The 16,188-nt window shown below is 35.7% G+C and overlaps 1 protein-coding gene across 2 annotated transcripts in view; it reads left to right on the top strand.

Moving 5' to 3' along the window:
- The window catches only part of ATG5 (autophagy related 5), an 84,365-nt gene extending 68,858 nt beyond the window's left edge, over positions 1 to 15,507 (top strand). For both annotated transcript variants that reach the window (XM_075046701.1, XM_075046702.1), the window contains one exon: positions 13,415 to 15,507. In XM_075046701.1, the coding sequence (XP_074902802.1) occupies positions 13,415 to 13,551 (137 nt within the window). In that variant the 3' untranslated portion in view covers positions 13,552 to 15,507. The remainder of the gene's footprint in view (positions 1 to 13,414) is intronic.
- The last annotated feature ends 681 nt before the right edge of the window (positions 15,508 to 16,188 follow it).

The following is a 16,188-nucleotide window of genomic DNA, read 5'->3' as shown; positions in this document are numbered from 1 at the left end:
ATAAGTTTTATTAGTATCAGACTCCAGACTATTCTCTTTAAATTTGTAAGAAAGCCTATGACTTTATTGAGGCACAAGAGTTATTTAAGTCTATTATTAACGTAGTATGAAATGGAGAAAGTAAAATCCTCTACAGAGCAAAATAACTTTTAAAAAAATTTAGCTTATTCTGTTTGGAAATCACAAGCCAGCACTTCTAAAATTCTCTGCAGAAGAGAGGTTGGATTTTTAATCCTAGAGCCGTCTTGCTTCATGGGCTGCAGTAGAGCTGCACTTCCTGGGATCATCAGTGTCGTACCTCCAAATCCCTGATGGAGTGCTATGGATCTGAAAATGTAGGCAGTCAAGAAAAGATTGTGGAAAATTACTAGAAACTGGGCAAATTTTCTCTCAGTGCATATGAGTTTTAGGAAAACTGTTGGAATCAAAGCATCTTGACAAAATGTTTTGTTTGTGGTGAATTTTCAGTTTTAAAAGGAGTATTTTTTGTGTTTTAGGAGGAGACCTCAGGTTCTTTATGCACTGTACGGACATTGCAATGTGTTCTCACAGAATTTATCAATTAGACAAAAGATGATTGAAGAGAGACAAAAAGAAAGGAGAAATTAGAGGCACAGAGGGGTGATGTGGCTTGTACCTGGTCACACTGAGGTCAGTAGCAGAGTTAAGAATTGGATTTTTTTGAATCCTGATCTAAATCAGTCTGTCTCGTCCCAAGAAGATCACAGAGGTCACTCAGTATGACTGAGCCATCAAAAACTTCACAGAAAAGAACCCAAACAAAACCTTTCTTCTACTTTCTCATATATCCTCGCTCACAGAAACAAGCGTGTCAGCAACAGCTAAGGTACACAAAGTATATCAACTTACAGGATATTTTTTACAATTAGTTCCATAGAAAATGTGAGAGTGCTCCAAAATTAATTTTTTTTTGGTAGAGGTCATCATCCTGTTAACATTCATATGCTGTGTAATCACTGCTGCCTTTAGTGCTGTAACTGGTGCAAGTGTAACTGGAGACTTCAGTGGGTCTACCAAAGCTTTCAGGAGACAGCAGTAAACCCCTGTGAAGACTTGCAGCGTGAAGTTCTCAACCAGGACATTGCAGTGCACAACTGGATTTAGACACTGTGGTGTTAGTGTTTTTATTTACACTACTGAATAAAAGAGGGCTGAACATGTGTTGTTTGTGCTGTATGACTATTAGCAGTTCTCTGGCATAATTTTGGTCTAGGCCAATTAATACTCTCCCAGAAAATGTGACTAGTGTTCATGGATTAACAGTCTGCAGACTATTCTCAGTAAGCAATATGGAAAGGGAGATAATTTAGTTGAATAAACACGAGCTGTGCTCTGACACTTGCCCTGAGGTCCAGAGAGTCGGTTCTGGTCCATTTTATGAGCTATATCTATACCTTTAACAGGGCTAAAAAGAAGACAACCTGCAAAACTAAAGGACCTACAAAAAATAATTAGGAGAAAAGTAGCAGCCTTACCCATTGTGTAAAGCAGAGTAATCCACTAATAAACACTATTTGCTGCGTCTTACTCTCTTCTCTAAGGATTCAGCAGCACTTGCTAGTAGTCCTTGTCCCCTTCTTGAATATCATTTTAATCAGAGATTTGGATAACTTCACATTCAGTGGATAAATTGTGCTTTCTATCTTATTTGGCACTGGTAGCAATTTGGAGAATATTTGTAAGAAAATAGAGGTAAAACTTTTCCTTATGTCAAAGCCCAAGTCTTACGCAGTGGCTTGGCATGTGCACGGAGGTGCTATAGTCATTGAAGATTTGAATGCCTCTTGTGCTCCTTGCCCTTTTTCCTGATGGTATCATCACTACACTTACAATGGCAAAATGCAGCGGGTATCTAAACTTTGGGAAACTTCACTAAGTCCAAGCTCTTAATGCAAACTCTTACTCACTGGCAATTTAAGCAAAGAAGCCAGATGTATGGACCAGATACACAAATAGATGCCATTCTGCCACTTGTGATGTTGGGGATCAGTATCCTCAGGTGGAAGGGTGGTTGCAAAGCCAGCTCTCTTTAAATTGCAAACTGATGCAGCAAAATTAGCTGTAACTTATTTCAGAGCTATGTACCTGCAGTGTTTTGTCCACATAGCTAATGATTCCTAGTGATATTGCTAACTAATTAATGATACTAACTTAGCAAATTCCGTTTGCAAATGCTGTATATATGTGTTATAAGTTTTATGGATCTACTTTTCTGCTGTAAAGTGGAAAGATACTTTCTGAACTCTAAAACAAACAAAAAAAACTTGTTACTAGCCAAACTCTCCTTAAAAATAAAGATTATATGATAATCTGTCAGCTTTGAAGCGAACTCTCTTGGTATTTTGGAATGGAAAAACAAAAATGAACTTTGGATGAAAATTCACTTCCAATCTTAACTCTGAACAGGTAGGTGTTTTGTGGGGAGGGTTATTTTATTTTATTTTTTTAAAGTTACTGTTCAGTGTAAAGAGCCCTTCAGGTATTCCATTACTTCTTTATCCACTCTTTCCTGAGTTTTGCAAGACTAAATTGTTTAATTTAACTGTGGTAGAGATCTCTAAATACTTTAATCGACTAGCTGTTCAAGAGAACTTACAGTACCTGTACAGAAAAAAATATTTCATGTGTGCCAACTCTATTGCCTGCTCATTAAAGAATTTATTTTTCAATGAGTAAGGGCCCGGAAGAAGCTAATGTAAGTATTTTAGCAAGGGTTTGTATTTCTCTGATAAACAGCACTCCCCTTCTGTTTGTGATCACAGGATGAAAGCTCTCTAAGCTTGTATATGTACATTTTTACTGCTACATCATGTAGTGTGCTCTTAAGATTGAGATCTCATTCCCCAGGAAACATTTCTGTCTAAGATTAATTGCCCTTTTAAAATCAGTGTTTGATGTATTCCTTTGGCTATATCCTGACTCACTTTAACCCTCTTTGACCTGACCCCACTGACTATTACCGCCATGGCTGAAGCAGAAATCCTTCAGCTTGAAGTATGCAATACAGAGTTGAGCCTGTGGTTTTTCACATCGATGGATTCAATTAGCTGAGTTTTTACTGATCAGCTTAGCAGAAGTTGAAGAATTTGTCAGACATGGAACAAAACTGTCCATACTTTGGGGTTAATTAAATAACTCATCTCCATATTTATGTATAGTTTGCTTGTGAAGTTGTTTACTTTGTTAAATATCATAATAATTTTGCTGGAAGTAGCATTTTAAAAAAGGCAAAACCAGTTTATTTTTCTCCGGTTAAATGGGGGAAGGTACACAACATGAAATAGCAAACATTAAGCCTTTGATCTGTATATATCGCTTATCACTTTTTCAGGCATATGTTTTTAAACTGTAATTATGTCCAAATGTCCACTTTTGAATTTGATTTATTAAACTGGGCAGATAAATTAACAATTAGCATCATGCCTTGATGAAAACAAGTAAATGTGCTGGTCTTTTCTGTATTGACAATGATTTTGCAGCAACAGTAATCCTTCTTTGCTTTGCCTCGCTAGGAATAGTTCATCGTTTGATTAGCTGAAAAGTTCATTATAAAAGATGGACGGTCATTACAATCAAGGAATATTTGCAGGCATGATGTGAATTATAGTAACTTGAAAATGAAGTAAAATAGAGGTTGAAAGTTCAAGAATGCCGTTAAAAACCTTTAAAAGTGTATGAATGCACATATGCATAGGGAATATATAATATGATTGTATAGAGAATTTCCTATTTAATTGGCATAACAGTATTTTGAAAACAATGACATAATAAAAGTTCTCACAAACTATTAGCAACAAGAGGTCTTCTACAGCAGATTGATTTGCATTATACCAGTCTTTATAGAGAAAGAACCATATTGACCACATTTAGCTCCCTAGCTGTATACAGAGGTAGCCTTATTTTCTGAAGGTCAGCTGCACACAGTTTAGAGGGAAAAGAAACCTCAAATCTACTTAAGGGCATGATGCATGAAAGTGTTAATTTATTGTAAGTCAAGATGCCTGCTGTTTAAAAAAAAGCTACACAACTCCTAAAAGTGATTTAGCTCTCCCTCAGCAATGGAAAACATACCATGGATGAGTTGGGCTCAATTTGTCATGCATTCAAGTGCTTGTCTTTTAATGCACACCTTGCCTGTTCCTTGTATATATAAATGTGCTGTGTGCTTGCCAGTTACATGGAACAGCAGCATGATTTGCCTTGAACTTTGCCACTTTGTTCACATGTGTATAGCCAAACTTAAACCTATTGCAGGAAATTGTTTTATAAGCTTCAATTGCTAATCCCAGTCTTTTACAAACTAGCACAAGTTTATTGCTGATTCAGGGCTGAGGCTAAGGCACCGATGCTAAGGAAGAAGGGGTATAAGAATATTTCCTGAGAGTTTCATCTTATAAAATTTCTTTTTTTTTTTTTTTTTCTCCTGCCTGAAGCTAGATGTTTGATAGGAGGCATCTCAGGCTCAGTCATTGTAAGGTCTTCTAAAACCTTTTAACTACTAAAATGTTAAATATTTAAGAAAAGTATTTTAGGGTTCTGCAGTAAATTAGTTTGGGACTTATTACAACAACCCCATTAAAAAGCTTCTATTAAATATACAAGAATAAAAATAAATAAATAAATAAAACCAACAAAGTTTAGTGAAGTAAAGCTTTCATTTCCATCGTCTATCTGCTTTTCCACTGAGCTGCATGAACTCTTTTACAGAAGGAGAAATCCCCTTGGTTGTCTTAAATAGCATTACTGTCACTGTTAACTGTTTTAGACTGCATGGGGAATTGTTAAAAGTAGTCTGCTCAGGCAACCTGGACTTGCTGGTGTTTGAGGCCAAATTCACTTTCTTTAAAAACTTTTTCAGTGGAATAGAAATAAGTTTTCTAGTTTGTTTACATACTTTCTGGCTTCTTTGAGATTAGAAATGTAACCCAGATTCTCATAAGCTGCTCCAATGTGTAAGGAACTTTTGCTTGTGGTTTTAGTTTAATCCGCGTTTTTTTGTTATATTTCAGAAATGTGGCTATTTAACCTGAGGGTAGACTTGAGGTAGAAGATGATAGGAAATAATGAGAGGAAAAATTGCATGGAGAAGAAAATGATGAATAGGAGTGATGCCAAGTATTTTATTTTATCTCAGTATTTAATGATACTTAATGCAGATGATAATGTTGAATATTCATCTACTTGCATTTTGAGGATAGAGAAAGCTAGGACCGTGCTGGAATATAATATAATCCAGGGAATCTAATCGTACTAAGAACTGTGACAAAAAATTCTCTCCTTTAAGTCACAAATGTCTAAACTCAAGTAGGAGATGTTCATGCCACAAGAAGATCATGTAGAGATCAGCCAACTGGCCTGTGTCAAAACCATGTAAAGAAATAACAGCAGTAATTAAAGCTAAATCGGTGAGTATGGACTTCATGACAGTGTCACCATGGAGGAATACTTGAGATATCTTGCCTGGAGCTGGGCTTTTGTAGTCAAGTACTCTGCAAGAACAGCGTTCACTGAGGTTGATACAGGTCTAGTTCTGTTATAGCATTTTGGACTAAGAAGCAATAGTTCTTAGAAGGGACTCTAGTAAGATGACATCAAGGGACTCTAAGGGTGAAATTGAGACACTTAATATGAATGCCAAAACACTCCAGGGTGGAGAGAGACTGATGTTTTGAACTGTTTATTTTGGAGAAGAATTTAAAACATCAAAATAATGACTTAGAAAAGATAGGTTAAGCACTCTTGTTCTGTTATCTGTAAGAAGTTGTTCGGTAAACCTATTAAGAATTAACATTCCTTCTAAAAGATATTTTTAAATGAAATTCAAAGTTGTGGATTTTATTTACCATTAGTTGTCTTTGAGGCCAGGAACTTACCATAGGTAAAAGCTCTGTGGGATATCTGTGTAGATATCAAGAATATCCAGAGCTCAGAACACAGATTTAGGAAAACTGTGACGTTCAATTTGAGCAATTGAACTCATGTTACTACCAGTGGTTAAAATGAGAGATATTCTCTTTTTGCTGCCAGTTAACCAGATCTACCTGATTGTTTACTTATATTCATATTGGGAAGTTAGATTATATCCAGGAACTGACGTTCTTATTCTCTATACCACATCGTGTGTTTGGAACAATGTTTGTTCCAGATACAGAATCATTTTGAGGAAGAAGACTTGTTCTGAATGATGCATCGACCATGTATTTCTGCGTGCGAGTTCTTCACCTGAAATCAGCATCAGTGGCTTTCCCTACGGCTGGCAGGATATGTAGGCAGGAAGGAAAAGTCAATCCTGTGCTTTTGTGTCACATATCAGCCTCTACATTTTTGAGGTCGGAGGAACCTTTTGTTGTGGCTAGGCGATTTTAAAGTCAGCTTTGCAGAATTTTTTGTGTGTTCTTGCTCTTGGTCAGAGGATGCTGAACAGCATGTCTTGCTGATTGTGATCCAATATATCATCTGTGTTTCTGTTTAAACTGACAATTATTCCAAATTAGGGGAGATGAAGGGAATAAGGATTTTGGTAATTTATGTGCAATTAAAGTGAGGCAAAAAGTATGCTAAGATTGCTGTGGAAAATGAGTCGCTTCTAGCAATGAAGCCTACTACTCTGACGAGCGGGGTCCTTTATTGCAATAGGGTGGAATTCAGAGAAAGTAAGGAAGGCTTGGAATATAATGGCTGAAATAGGGTAGTATGAAGCTTCTGAAAACTCATACTAAGATTTTATTCCTATTTTTAAAATTTTAACTAAAAAAAACCCTGCTCAATGGAATGTATAGTCACCCTAGAACTTGAAGCTATCATTTCCTAAATATAAAATATATTGTATCAGTAAAGAGAACTTGTGTTCACTGTCTGAAGTACTTGTGCTGAGTTCATTCAAAGAGTAAGTGATCATTTGGCCAAGAGATTTGACCAAGTTCAACTTTTTTTGTATGTACTTCCCATAAAATTGCATAAGTATTGAGCACCTGTTAGTACTCAGCTGAGTAGGTAAGATTTGTTTAAAATACAAGTTTGTTTTAGTATTTGAGACCTTTATATTGAGGTAATCATTACTGTGGAATCTGAACATCTCACCATGTTTCTGTACTTTGGTTGATATTACACATACATGTGCCAGAAACTGATGGCAGAAATATTCCAGTTAGATTTGAGTTTATGAATGGAAAAGCCTGAAATAATATGGTTTAACTTTTTTTTTTTTAAAAGATACTTAAGAAAAGCAATGTGTGAGTATTTGATTTATAGATGGGTTGAATTCATTCTGTAGCTAAGCTTGCTCACTAAGCAAAGCAATATTTTGCCATAATTTTAAAAAGATATGTTATCTGGCTAAAGTAAATATTACAAAAGTGATATGAAAATGTTCATAATACTCCTTAGCTTAATTTTTTTGAAGTTTATGGATATTTTATGAGCACATGTGACTTTAGCACATGCAACGAAAATAATTGTGAAGCTTGTTTTGTTGTGAATGGTATCCAGTCATTGTCAATTTTAATATCAGACATTGGAGCTGTTTTCAGTTTGGGACAGGTTGCTGTTGAAGAGCTAGATGCTATTCAACAGTTTCAGCACTAGCAGTCAAAAGATCCCTGTATCAAATTGTACCATTACTGACAACATTGAGGTTTTGGGTTATTTAGAGATGTTACCTACTTTAAAAGTGCAAAAAGTGAAGTATGTTCATCAAGTGCTTGTTTACTTATATTCTACTACTGGTGCAGAAGTCACTGGAGTACCTCTTTAGGCTATGAGGCTTGTCTGGGGCTGTCTCTTCTCTGTATGTCCTAGAATATCCAACCTGAGGTGCCTATAGAGGGGAAGGGTAACTTCAGCCACTGTCCACTTTTGTCTTACCACCTGTAGTTACACGTTAGAACATAGTCTTTGAATTTGCTTGCTAATGTAGTGTAGTCTTTTGTAAATAATTGCACATAGTTTCATATATGATCCTCTGTGCTAGACCAGAATTGTAGCTATCAAGAAGGAAATTTTCACCTTTGCTTGCTAGGAACTTAGCCCCACCCAGCTTTGGCTTTACCCTTTAAAAATTGAGTCAGCAATAGCTGTCAGTAACAAACTTAGTGAAGCACGTTACTGAAAGCTATGTATCTGTAAGTAATTTCCTAAGAGATCCGAAAGAGGCAGATGAAAATCTTCCCGGTGAAGATGTTGGTGTGTCTCTTCAGATTCAGAGATGTCCGAGACACCAGCTGCTGAGCACATGCTGTCAAGGAGTCCTCCGGCTGCTTCAGGGTATGTGCACCTAAAGGCCTGTCCTCCTGCCTGGTAATCCGAGGAGCAGGAGGGGTGGAATGGAAAGCAGCTGCACCACAGCCACAAAAGGAGAGCTCTGCTCCTTGTAACGCTGACCCAAGATGAGTTTTCCCACAGTCTGGTATAACCTATTGTCAGGAATACCTTTAGTATCATCTAATCCAGAACATATCTGAAGATAAGCAAGCAAATGTTTATGGACCACTTCACAGCTGAAAAAGCTGGAAACTAGTTCTGTTACATGATTCATAAGGCGGCTACTGCATGATACTTGGTTATATTTACTCCTTATACTTTTTAGGATCCTTGTCCACTATAGTCCTGCAGCCTTGTATCATGCAAGTAGTGCGTTATTTGCTCCTAGTTTGGAGCACAGGGTTCTATTGCCCTTTTTAGGGTTTTAAAGCCACTTTTGCAAGTGGTGCTGCCCTGAGTAAGAAGCTGTGGTTTCTGCATTGTCCATTTTGATCCTACAGGCAGGTTCTGGGACTTGCTCTCCAGAGGACTTCCATACAGAGGACTCGAAGTACTCCACGGCCATTTTTGCTAAATCCTGAATATCTTATATTGTCTATCAGTGAAAGAATTTAAGCCAGCTAAATTGTCCTGACAGGTGATTGCTAAAGGCCACAAATCAGAAGGGAGGTATTTTATCCTACTAAAGAATTTTAAGTGGTGCATCACAGATGTAGTCTAGCTAGAGAAGCCAATCTTGTGTAGGTGAAAGGGAGTATGTAGCTGCAGCATTGGTGATCATTGTGGTGCTAATCTGAGCGGAAAATGGCTGAAATATGTACCTTTGCCAGAAGTAGTGCCTTCTCACTATTCTTAGGCACTTGAATCTGTCTCAAAACCAATCTTTTCCCTCTATCTTTAATTCTTCCTTTTGAAATAAAAAGATAATTCAGTAGAAAAATGTATTTAGATTGCATCAGAGGTATGTGTAACAATCTGAACTGATGCTGAATGAGCTAATTAAATTCTTTTATTTCCTAATATCGAGAGGTTTACTTTGCAAGCAATAACTTATATAGCTAAAGGAAATAGAAAAACCTACCACGTGATACCATGACATTGCACATCTTCCTGCCTTCTCTGAAGACTACAGATTTACTCTTCTTTGTTCTTTCTCTGTGTCTTGCTGACTCTTGAACATTGAGAGTTTTTAGAGGAAGTTTGGAATTAGCAACAGCAAATACCGTAGTAGCTAGGGCATTCTCCTTAAAGAAGGGAGAGTGGACTCAAGCTGCCTCAGGTTGAGGAGGTCTTTGAGCCACTACCTCAAGGACTGTTGAGATGCAACAGCCACTATCTCTTGCTTCCTTCCAGCAGATGCCTATCTGCAAAAGAGAGTCCTTTGCCAATACTTTCTTTGCCTGGATCAAGGTGCTTTCCTGATCAGGAACACTGAGGCACCTTATAGATGAGAGAGAAGCAGACCTCTTAAAACCTTCACTTCAGAGCTGCCTGTTTCTCTCCATTTTCTATACAGAGTTGGGAAACTCTTCTGACTTGACATGGTATGATTTCTTAGCCTGGGTCAGGTCCCTACTTTAAGTGTTGCAGCCTTTGAGTTAGTGTCTAAATTGTGATCTGAAATATTTCAAAAATTTCTTTGTACACAACATGTAAAAATAGTTATCTGCCCTCTGGAGACAGAATATTGTTAAGTTTTACCAAAAACTTTGTAAACTGTACTTATCACTTGCCACTAGTGACTTTCAGAGGCTATAGTGCCTCCTATATTCATGGATCTCCACAAGGAAAGCGAAGAAAAATCATTTAATCCTGGGACAACCACTCTGATAGGAGATGACTTAATTGGTTTTGAGGCTTTTTTTTTTTTTGGAAAAGCTAGAACAGTATTTCTTATTCGTTCATCACTTCAGTAGTATAAAAATACTCTAAGTAAATAGTTACTACGTACACACATTATAAAAACTTCCTACGAAACATGAATTGCTATACTTTTATTTTTCTGATATTTCCACTTCTTCCCGAGATTAATTTGCAACAAAGTAAAAGAAACCATCTTTAGCTTATATGATAGCTAACATGTAAATCAGTTCTATCATGATTTTAAAAGCAAAAAAAAAGTTAGTGAGGTGACTGGAGAACTTGAATTTCTTGGGTTTAAGGAAGTCCTGTTTTCTTTACTACATTACTGAATATTGTAAAATGGGTATTGACAGTAATGATATTATCAGGTCCAGACCCCTTGCACTACTGATGAGCAGAATTATTTGCCCTAATTTTTATAGACCTCGTTCAATGACATAGAATGGCATTAATCTTCTTTGTAAGTCATTTAAATCTTATACCACTCATTTAAATGTATGTTGTGTTTAGCAACTTGTACACTTTTATAGAGACATTTTGTCAGTCTAAAAAGACTTTGTTATCATAGAATATGGGGTGGGGAAGAAGAGGACAGCACTTGGTGTGTCAAGATGCATACAAAATAAGCTACAACTCTTAAGACTGTGAACAGTAATGGAAGGAAAAATATTACGTAAATCTATTATAGCTATAAACCAGGTGGATGAAGCTTTCATGATAGCTAGCAAATCACACAGAACCCAGATCACAGTGGTAATAGTGGATACAAATTAGACAGCTGTTGAGAAAACAAGAATATTTTCCAGTAATTTTTTTAGTGTATTTGTTGTTGACAACTTTTTGCTATATAAAGCGGAGGAGCCATCTATAGGAGAAAGACTCTGTATGTGATTCAAAATAGGGAAGTTACTGAAACATGAAAGTTGAAGAAAGTTTGGGTAAATGTGACTTAAGTGAGAGTTTATGGTCCCTAGTAACAAAAGGAGGGAAGAATGTTAAAGTAAAAACAATGGATTTTGTGAGAGAAGGCTACAGTAAACACAGAATAGGTAGATAAGATCTCTTTAGTCAAGCCTCAAGGGGGAAAAGGAATTAAGGAGAAGTGATGCTTTGTCAGAGGTAATACTAAAGCACAAACAATGCTAATGCAGAGATTTAGACTTTAATTAAACTGTAAATTCTTCATTGACCTCTGAGACTTTCTCAGTTTGCTGAGGAACAGAATAAAAGATTTGTATGAGAAAGAGACAAAGTTGGGTAGGGAGCAGGGATGCATCCAAAAATGTTCTGTCACACAGTAAAAGAAGAGCCAAAGAAAGTGTTTATCATTTATAAGCCTTTCCTCCAATGACAAGAAAATGATACTGAGGTTCTAAAGCTTTTAATGTATTTTTTGTGCAAGTTTTTGCTAAGAAGTCAGCTATGTATAGGTGGCTAGCACAGTACTAACGCTGAAACAGCATTCTTCCATCTGTTTGTGTATGCAAATTTCTGAAAATCAAATAATATTATGAAATGTAAAAAAAAGTCACCAACTCTGTGGCCAGTTTATGGAGTGCCATAGAATACCATAGATAGATTTTAATTTGAAAATGTTAAATACATATATTTGGGAGTTACTTTTAATATTAAAAATATTTAGATGTTCCGTAACTTCTTAATGTAAAAACTTGGTTTCTGAGATCTTTTCTTTTGCCGTTTATACTCTTGACAATCTGACTGGTAATGTTGCAGCCCAGTAAATACCTGCTTTGGTTGGAAATACCAGAAGTTTATTTTTAAATGATGTGCTGTGTTATTCTGACCTATCTGCAATAAAACCAGAAACCAGCAATTGTTTATGCTTAATTTAGTGTGATAATGTGTATACTATGCCATTTAGAGAATCAAGCTTTATATATTTAATCAATAATTTGTACAGAATATGATACCATATGTAGGTAACATGTAACTAGTGTATAATGCTTTATTTTAGGCAAACATAACTGTCTGTTTCTGCAGGAAGAATTATTACTAGCATAAAGTCAACAGCATATTCAAGGATGATTCTTCCTAGTTTAATTTAGCCTGTGCTGGTATAAATACTCGGTTATAATACAGACTTCTTCAGGCAGCTGTCAAATCATTTTATTTACCAAACAAATAAGATTTTATCGATGTTATAAAATAGTAATTATGCTACAACTGGGGTAGCTGTATGAAAGAGCCAGTAATAGTACCTTCATTTCTAGATTCTGCTCTCTTCCATGCAACTCTTGGGGAGCATCGTGGTTTGTTCCGTGATACAGATGGTTGAGGGGGGCATAAAATGCCAGTTAGAGAAGGCGGTTATGTTTTTGAGCCCTGAATGTGGATTTCACTGTGGTAGGTCCATGTGAGAAAGCCAGAGTATAGTATAAAAACAGTAAAAGGTCACTGCATACTTTTTTTTCCCCTAACCATTATTTGGAGCATATTTCAGATGTTCTTCTCATCTCAAGGCTCTGAAATAAATTTTCATTTTTTGTTTTTTTTAGTTCATTTCATGACAGTTATGTCAGTTGCTTTAGCTGGTTCCCATCATTTGAATCAAAGGATCAAAGTGCTTGCATCCTCCGGGACAAGTATAAATAAAAAAAATTGAAATATTCTTAGAAAATAATCTTGTCATACTGGGAATCATTTGCTAACTTAGCTTTTCCAAAAGATGAAACTAAGGGAGAAAAAGCTGGTGCCAACTCAGCCTTCTGAGTAACTCTGAAATATTGCTAGAGACTTAAGTAAATTATTCTTAGCAAAACAAAACTACTTCAGGAATATTACATGTATTATATGTGTGACATATTACACATAGTCCAGCTTTTTCAGGAGATCACAGTATTAAGAATACAATTTCATTAGTATGTTTTAGGAAGCTCAACATCTTAAGCATGATCTGTGTAAAATTCATATGGCTTATAGCCAGGCGAGATGGATATGCCTTAACTGTGTTGACATCAAGCTGTGATCACTGTAGGAGAAAAAAACTTGCAACTAATAAAGAAGAGTGGCACTTTCATTAAGTTTCATTTTAACCCAATTTTTTCTTGGAAATAATTTTAACTCAAAGTTTCTGTTTTAGATGACGGAAATCTTAGCTTTCTCCATACCAATATTTCCTGCTTTTTGTTCTGTTAAATGTTAAACTCTGTAACACCAATTAAATCTACCGTAAATTAACTATAAGTAAATGTTTAATCTTTCTGTGAACTTTGAACGGTGTACTAGTGGTTTCTCTTTTTCTTTTAATTAGATGGAGAGCAGAAGACTCAAGTGATGATTCATGGAATTGAGCCAATGCTGGAAACACCCATACAGTGGCTAAGCGAACATATGAGCTATCCAGATAATTTTCTCCACATTAGTATCATTCCCCGACCTACTGATTGAAACTCAGCTATATTGGTATGAGGATCATTCTCAAGCTGGAATTATAAGGGCATGTCAACTTCTTGCTTTTGTCGGTCTTGACAGAGGCAGCCTGACCAGAAAAAAAAACAAAAAAACAACAAAAAACTGAAACAAACCAAGAAGTCCTCACTGCTGCAAGCCAAACAGGAAGAGAGATCCTATCATCAGATAAGGGCAATTGGGCTGATCTTATTTTGCATCACCGCTGCTTTTCTTCACCACTGTAATTAAATCAGTTGCGATATGAAAGAATTTACGGGACCTCTGCAAGTCTGCTGTTGTCTTGTAAAATATAATGAAGCCGAAACTGTCAGCCGAAGAGCAAATGGAAATATGCCACTTGATTGTATTTCTGATTAACAAATAAACAGGGTTGTTTCCTAAAGTGGTAGTGTTTCAACTTTGAGAGTGGAAACATTGGTTTAATTTTCTAGAAAGTTAGACACTGAGAGATTCAGTTACCAATAGCTTTTTGTAAAAGATCAAATTACTGTAAACCCATCTTTCCTTAATGAGAAGTTCATGTTTACAGTATGTGTATTGGTATGCAAATGATCTTTTAACTTTGATAACAAGCAGTGAGAGATTTTAAAGTAAACCCGTGAGCATGTTTTGTCATTTAAAAACATGCACAACTTAATAATTTACAAATACTTTTGATTTGTATGCTGTCACTGAATACTCCAGTATGTTTATTATTCAAACCAGTTTTCATAGACTAGCAATGATGTAGGATAATTTGTCTCAGGATTTGTCATGGCATTTCTTTGTGCTCATCTAAATTTTTTTTTCTGTAAGAATATTTTCTTAATTTAGTTTTAAAAGTTAAAAAAAAAAGTAAACGGATGTTACAAACGATTGTATCCTGCTGTTTATTCCCATAGACTAGAAAACAGTTAAATCATAGAATGATGAACAGATGTATTGCTTTTTAATAATTTTGAATTTTGGAAAGCTGAGGCTTTTCCAAGCTAATACTTCCTTACATCTGAGTTTAGTTTTCTACTGTGGTCCCTGAGCAATCAGCCTGAAATTTGGAAGTTTCTAATCTCATTGCACAGATTTTTGCTTATTTTAGCAGATGTATTTTTAGGTTATTGGATCGCTTTGGTTTCTAAATGTTTGTTACCATTGCAGCTGCTACTAGGACTCATTTTTTTGTGTGTTACACTGAATTCATCAAACTCTGTGCTATATTGCTTTGTCTGCAGTTTGTGGCTGTTTGTGGCACAAGACTGTGTTTATAGTAGACATATTATCATATATGTCAAATCTTATCAAATATAAAGAAAGCATGACATTTTTCTTTCAAAAATAGTAGCTGTTGAAGTTTCTACTCAAAGTCTTGGCTTGCAAATGTCCTGGTAACTCCCAGTGCTATTCCCGTTCATTTCCATGCTCCCTTTATGGTAGGACACTTACCTGTATCTGAAAAAGAAGAAAATGAAAATCAATCAAACAAACAAAAACCTCTTTAAGAAGCAAGAGGGGAATGTTCTCTTTGGGTGAGGGTAGAATCGAGGCTGAAAAAAGCCCTAAGGGCAGAAAAAGTCAGTAGACAAATTAGTGTTTTACATGTAAATGAGGAAATAGCATTAAGGAAATGGAAGGGAAAAGGTAATAATGAAATAAACCTATGCTGTATTCTGCGGGTCATGAAGAATTTTTAAAACAAAACAAACCATGCTGATCTGTGTTTATGCAGAAGTGAAATGTAATATTCTTATAGTGGGATGACTTGGTTGAGTTACTCTGATTTCCAGTTCTGTTTGGAATTTTTGTTACAGTGTTGGATTGGCATTTATAAACTTTCTTAGGCAGACACATCTAAATATTCTGGAGAATTTCAAAGTCCTGCCAATGGATAAAGCAAATATTTTGTAGAGTCTTCATATTAAAAAAAAAAAAAAAAAAAAGTTTTTTAGGGATAATTTTTCAATTAATCAGGATAAGAGACAGTACATTTAAAAAACTGTAAAGATTGTGTTTCCTTTGTTTTAAGGTAAGCTGGAGTAAGTCACTGGCTATTTTAATATATTCTACACCAGCATTTTAAGTATACAGCTCTCTTCTCATGGCCCGTATTCGCTAGTAAATCCAACTTTTAAGGCCTAGCATGGAACAAGGAAATAGCTTGGCTTTAAAACATACTCTTTCCTCTTATTTTAACTATTTAAACTTTATTAAAAAATAAAACAAAGTTTGAGTCTGTCTTTATTTCAGGCTAAATAAGGATCTTTGTCATGGAGTGACAAAAACATTTAATTAATACTTAATAAGTAGGAACTTCTTAAAGAGCTGGTTGGGTGATGTATCTAAACAAAAGCACATCATCACAAATTTGAAGTGGCGTCTTTGCTTTACCTGATTTAAATAACATTTTTGTAATTTATTTTACTTACTGTGTGAATACAATAGCAGCAGAAGTTGCGTTGTGGCTTAATTACTTTTCTTCACTTTGAAATGCTGTAACTTCTGGAAGAAATACGTGCACACACACTCCTCTACATTTAGAATTTAAGTGTATCTGGTGAGCAACTAAACCATAGTTTAAAAAAGAGCAAAATACAGAGCTTGTTGCTGTCTTCACTGTATTTCATGTTGTTTGGCAATGGC

This window comes from Buteo buteo, chromosome 15 (genome assembly GCF_964188355.1).
Source record: "Buteo buteo chromosome 15, bButBut1.hap1.1, whole genome shotgun sequence".
NCBI lineage: Eukaryota > Metazoa > Chordata > Aves > Accipitriformes > Accipitridae > Buteo > Buteo buteo.
The sequence above is the reverse complement of the archived record's forward strand: the minus strand, read 5'-3'. Positions and strand labels throughout refer to the sequence as shown.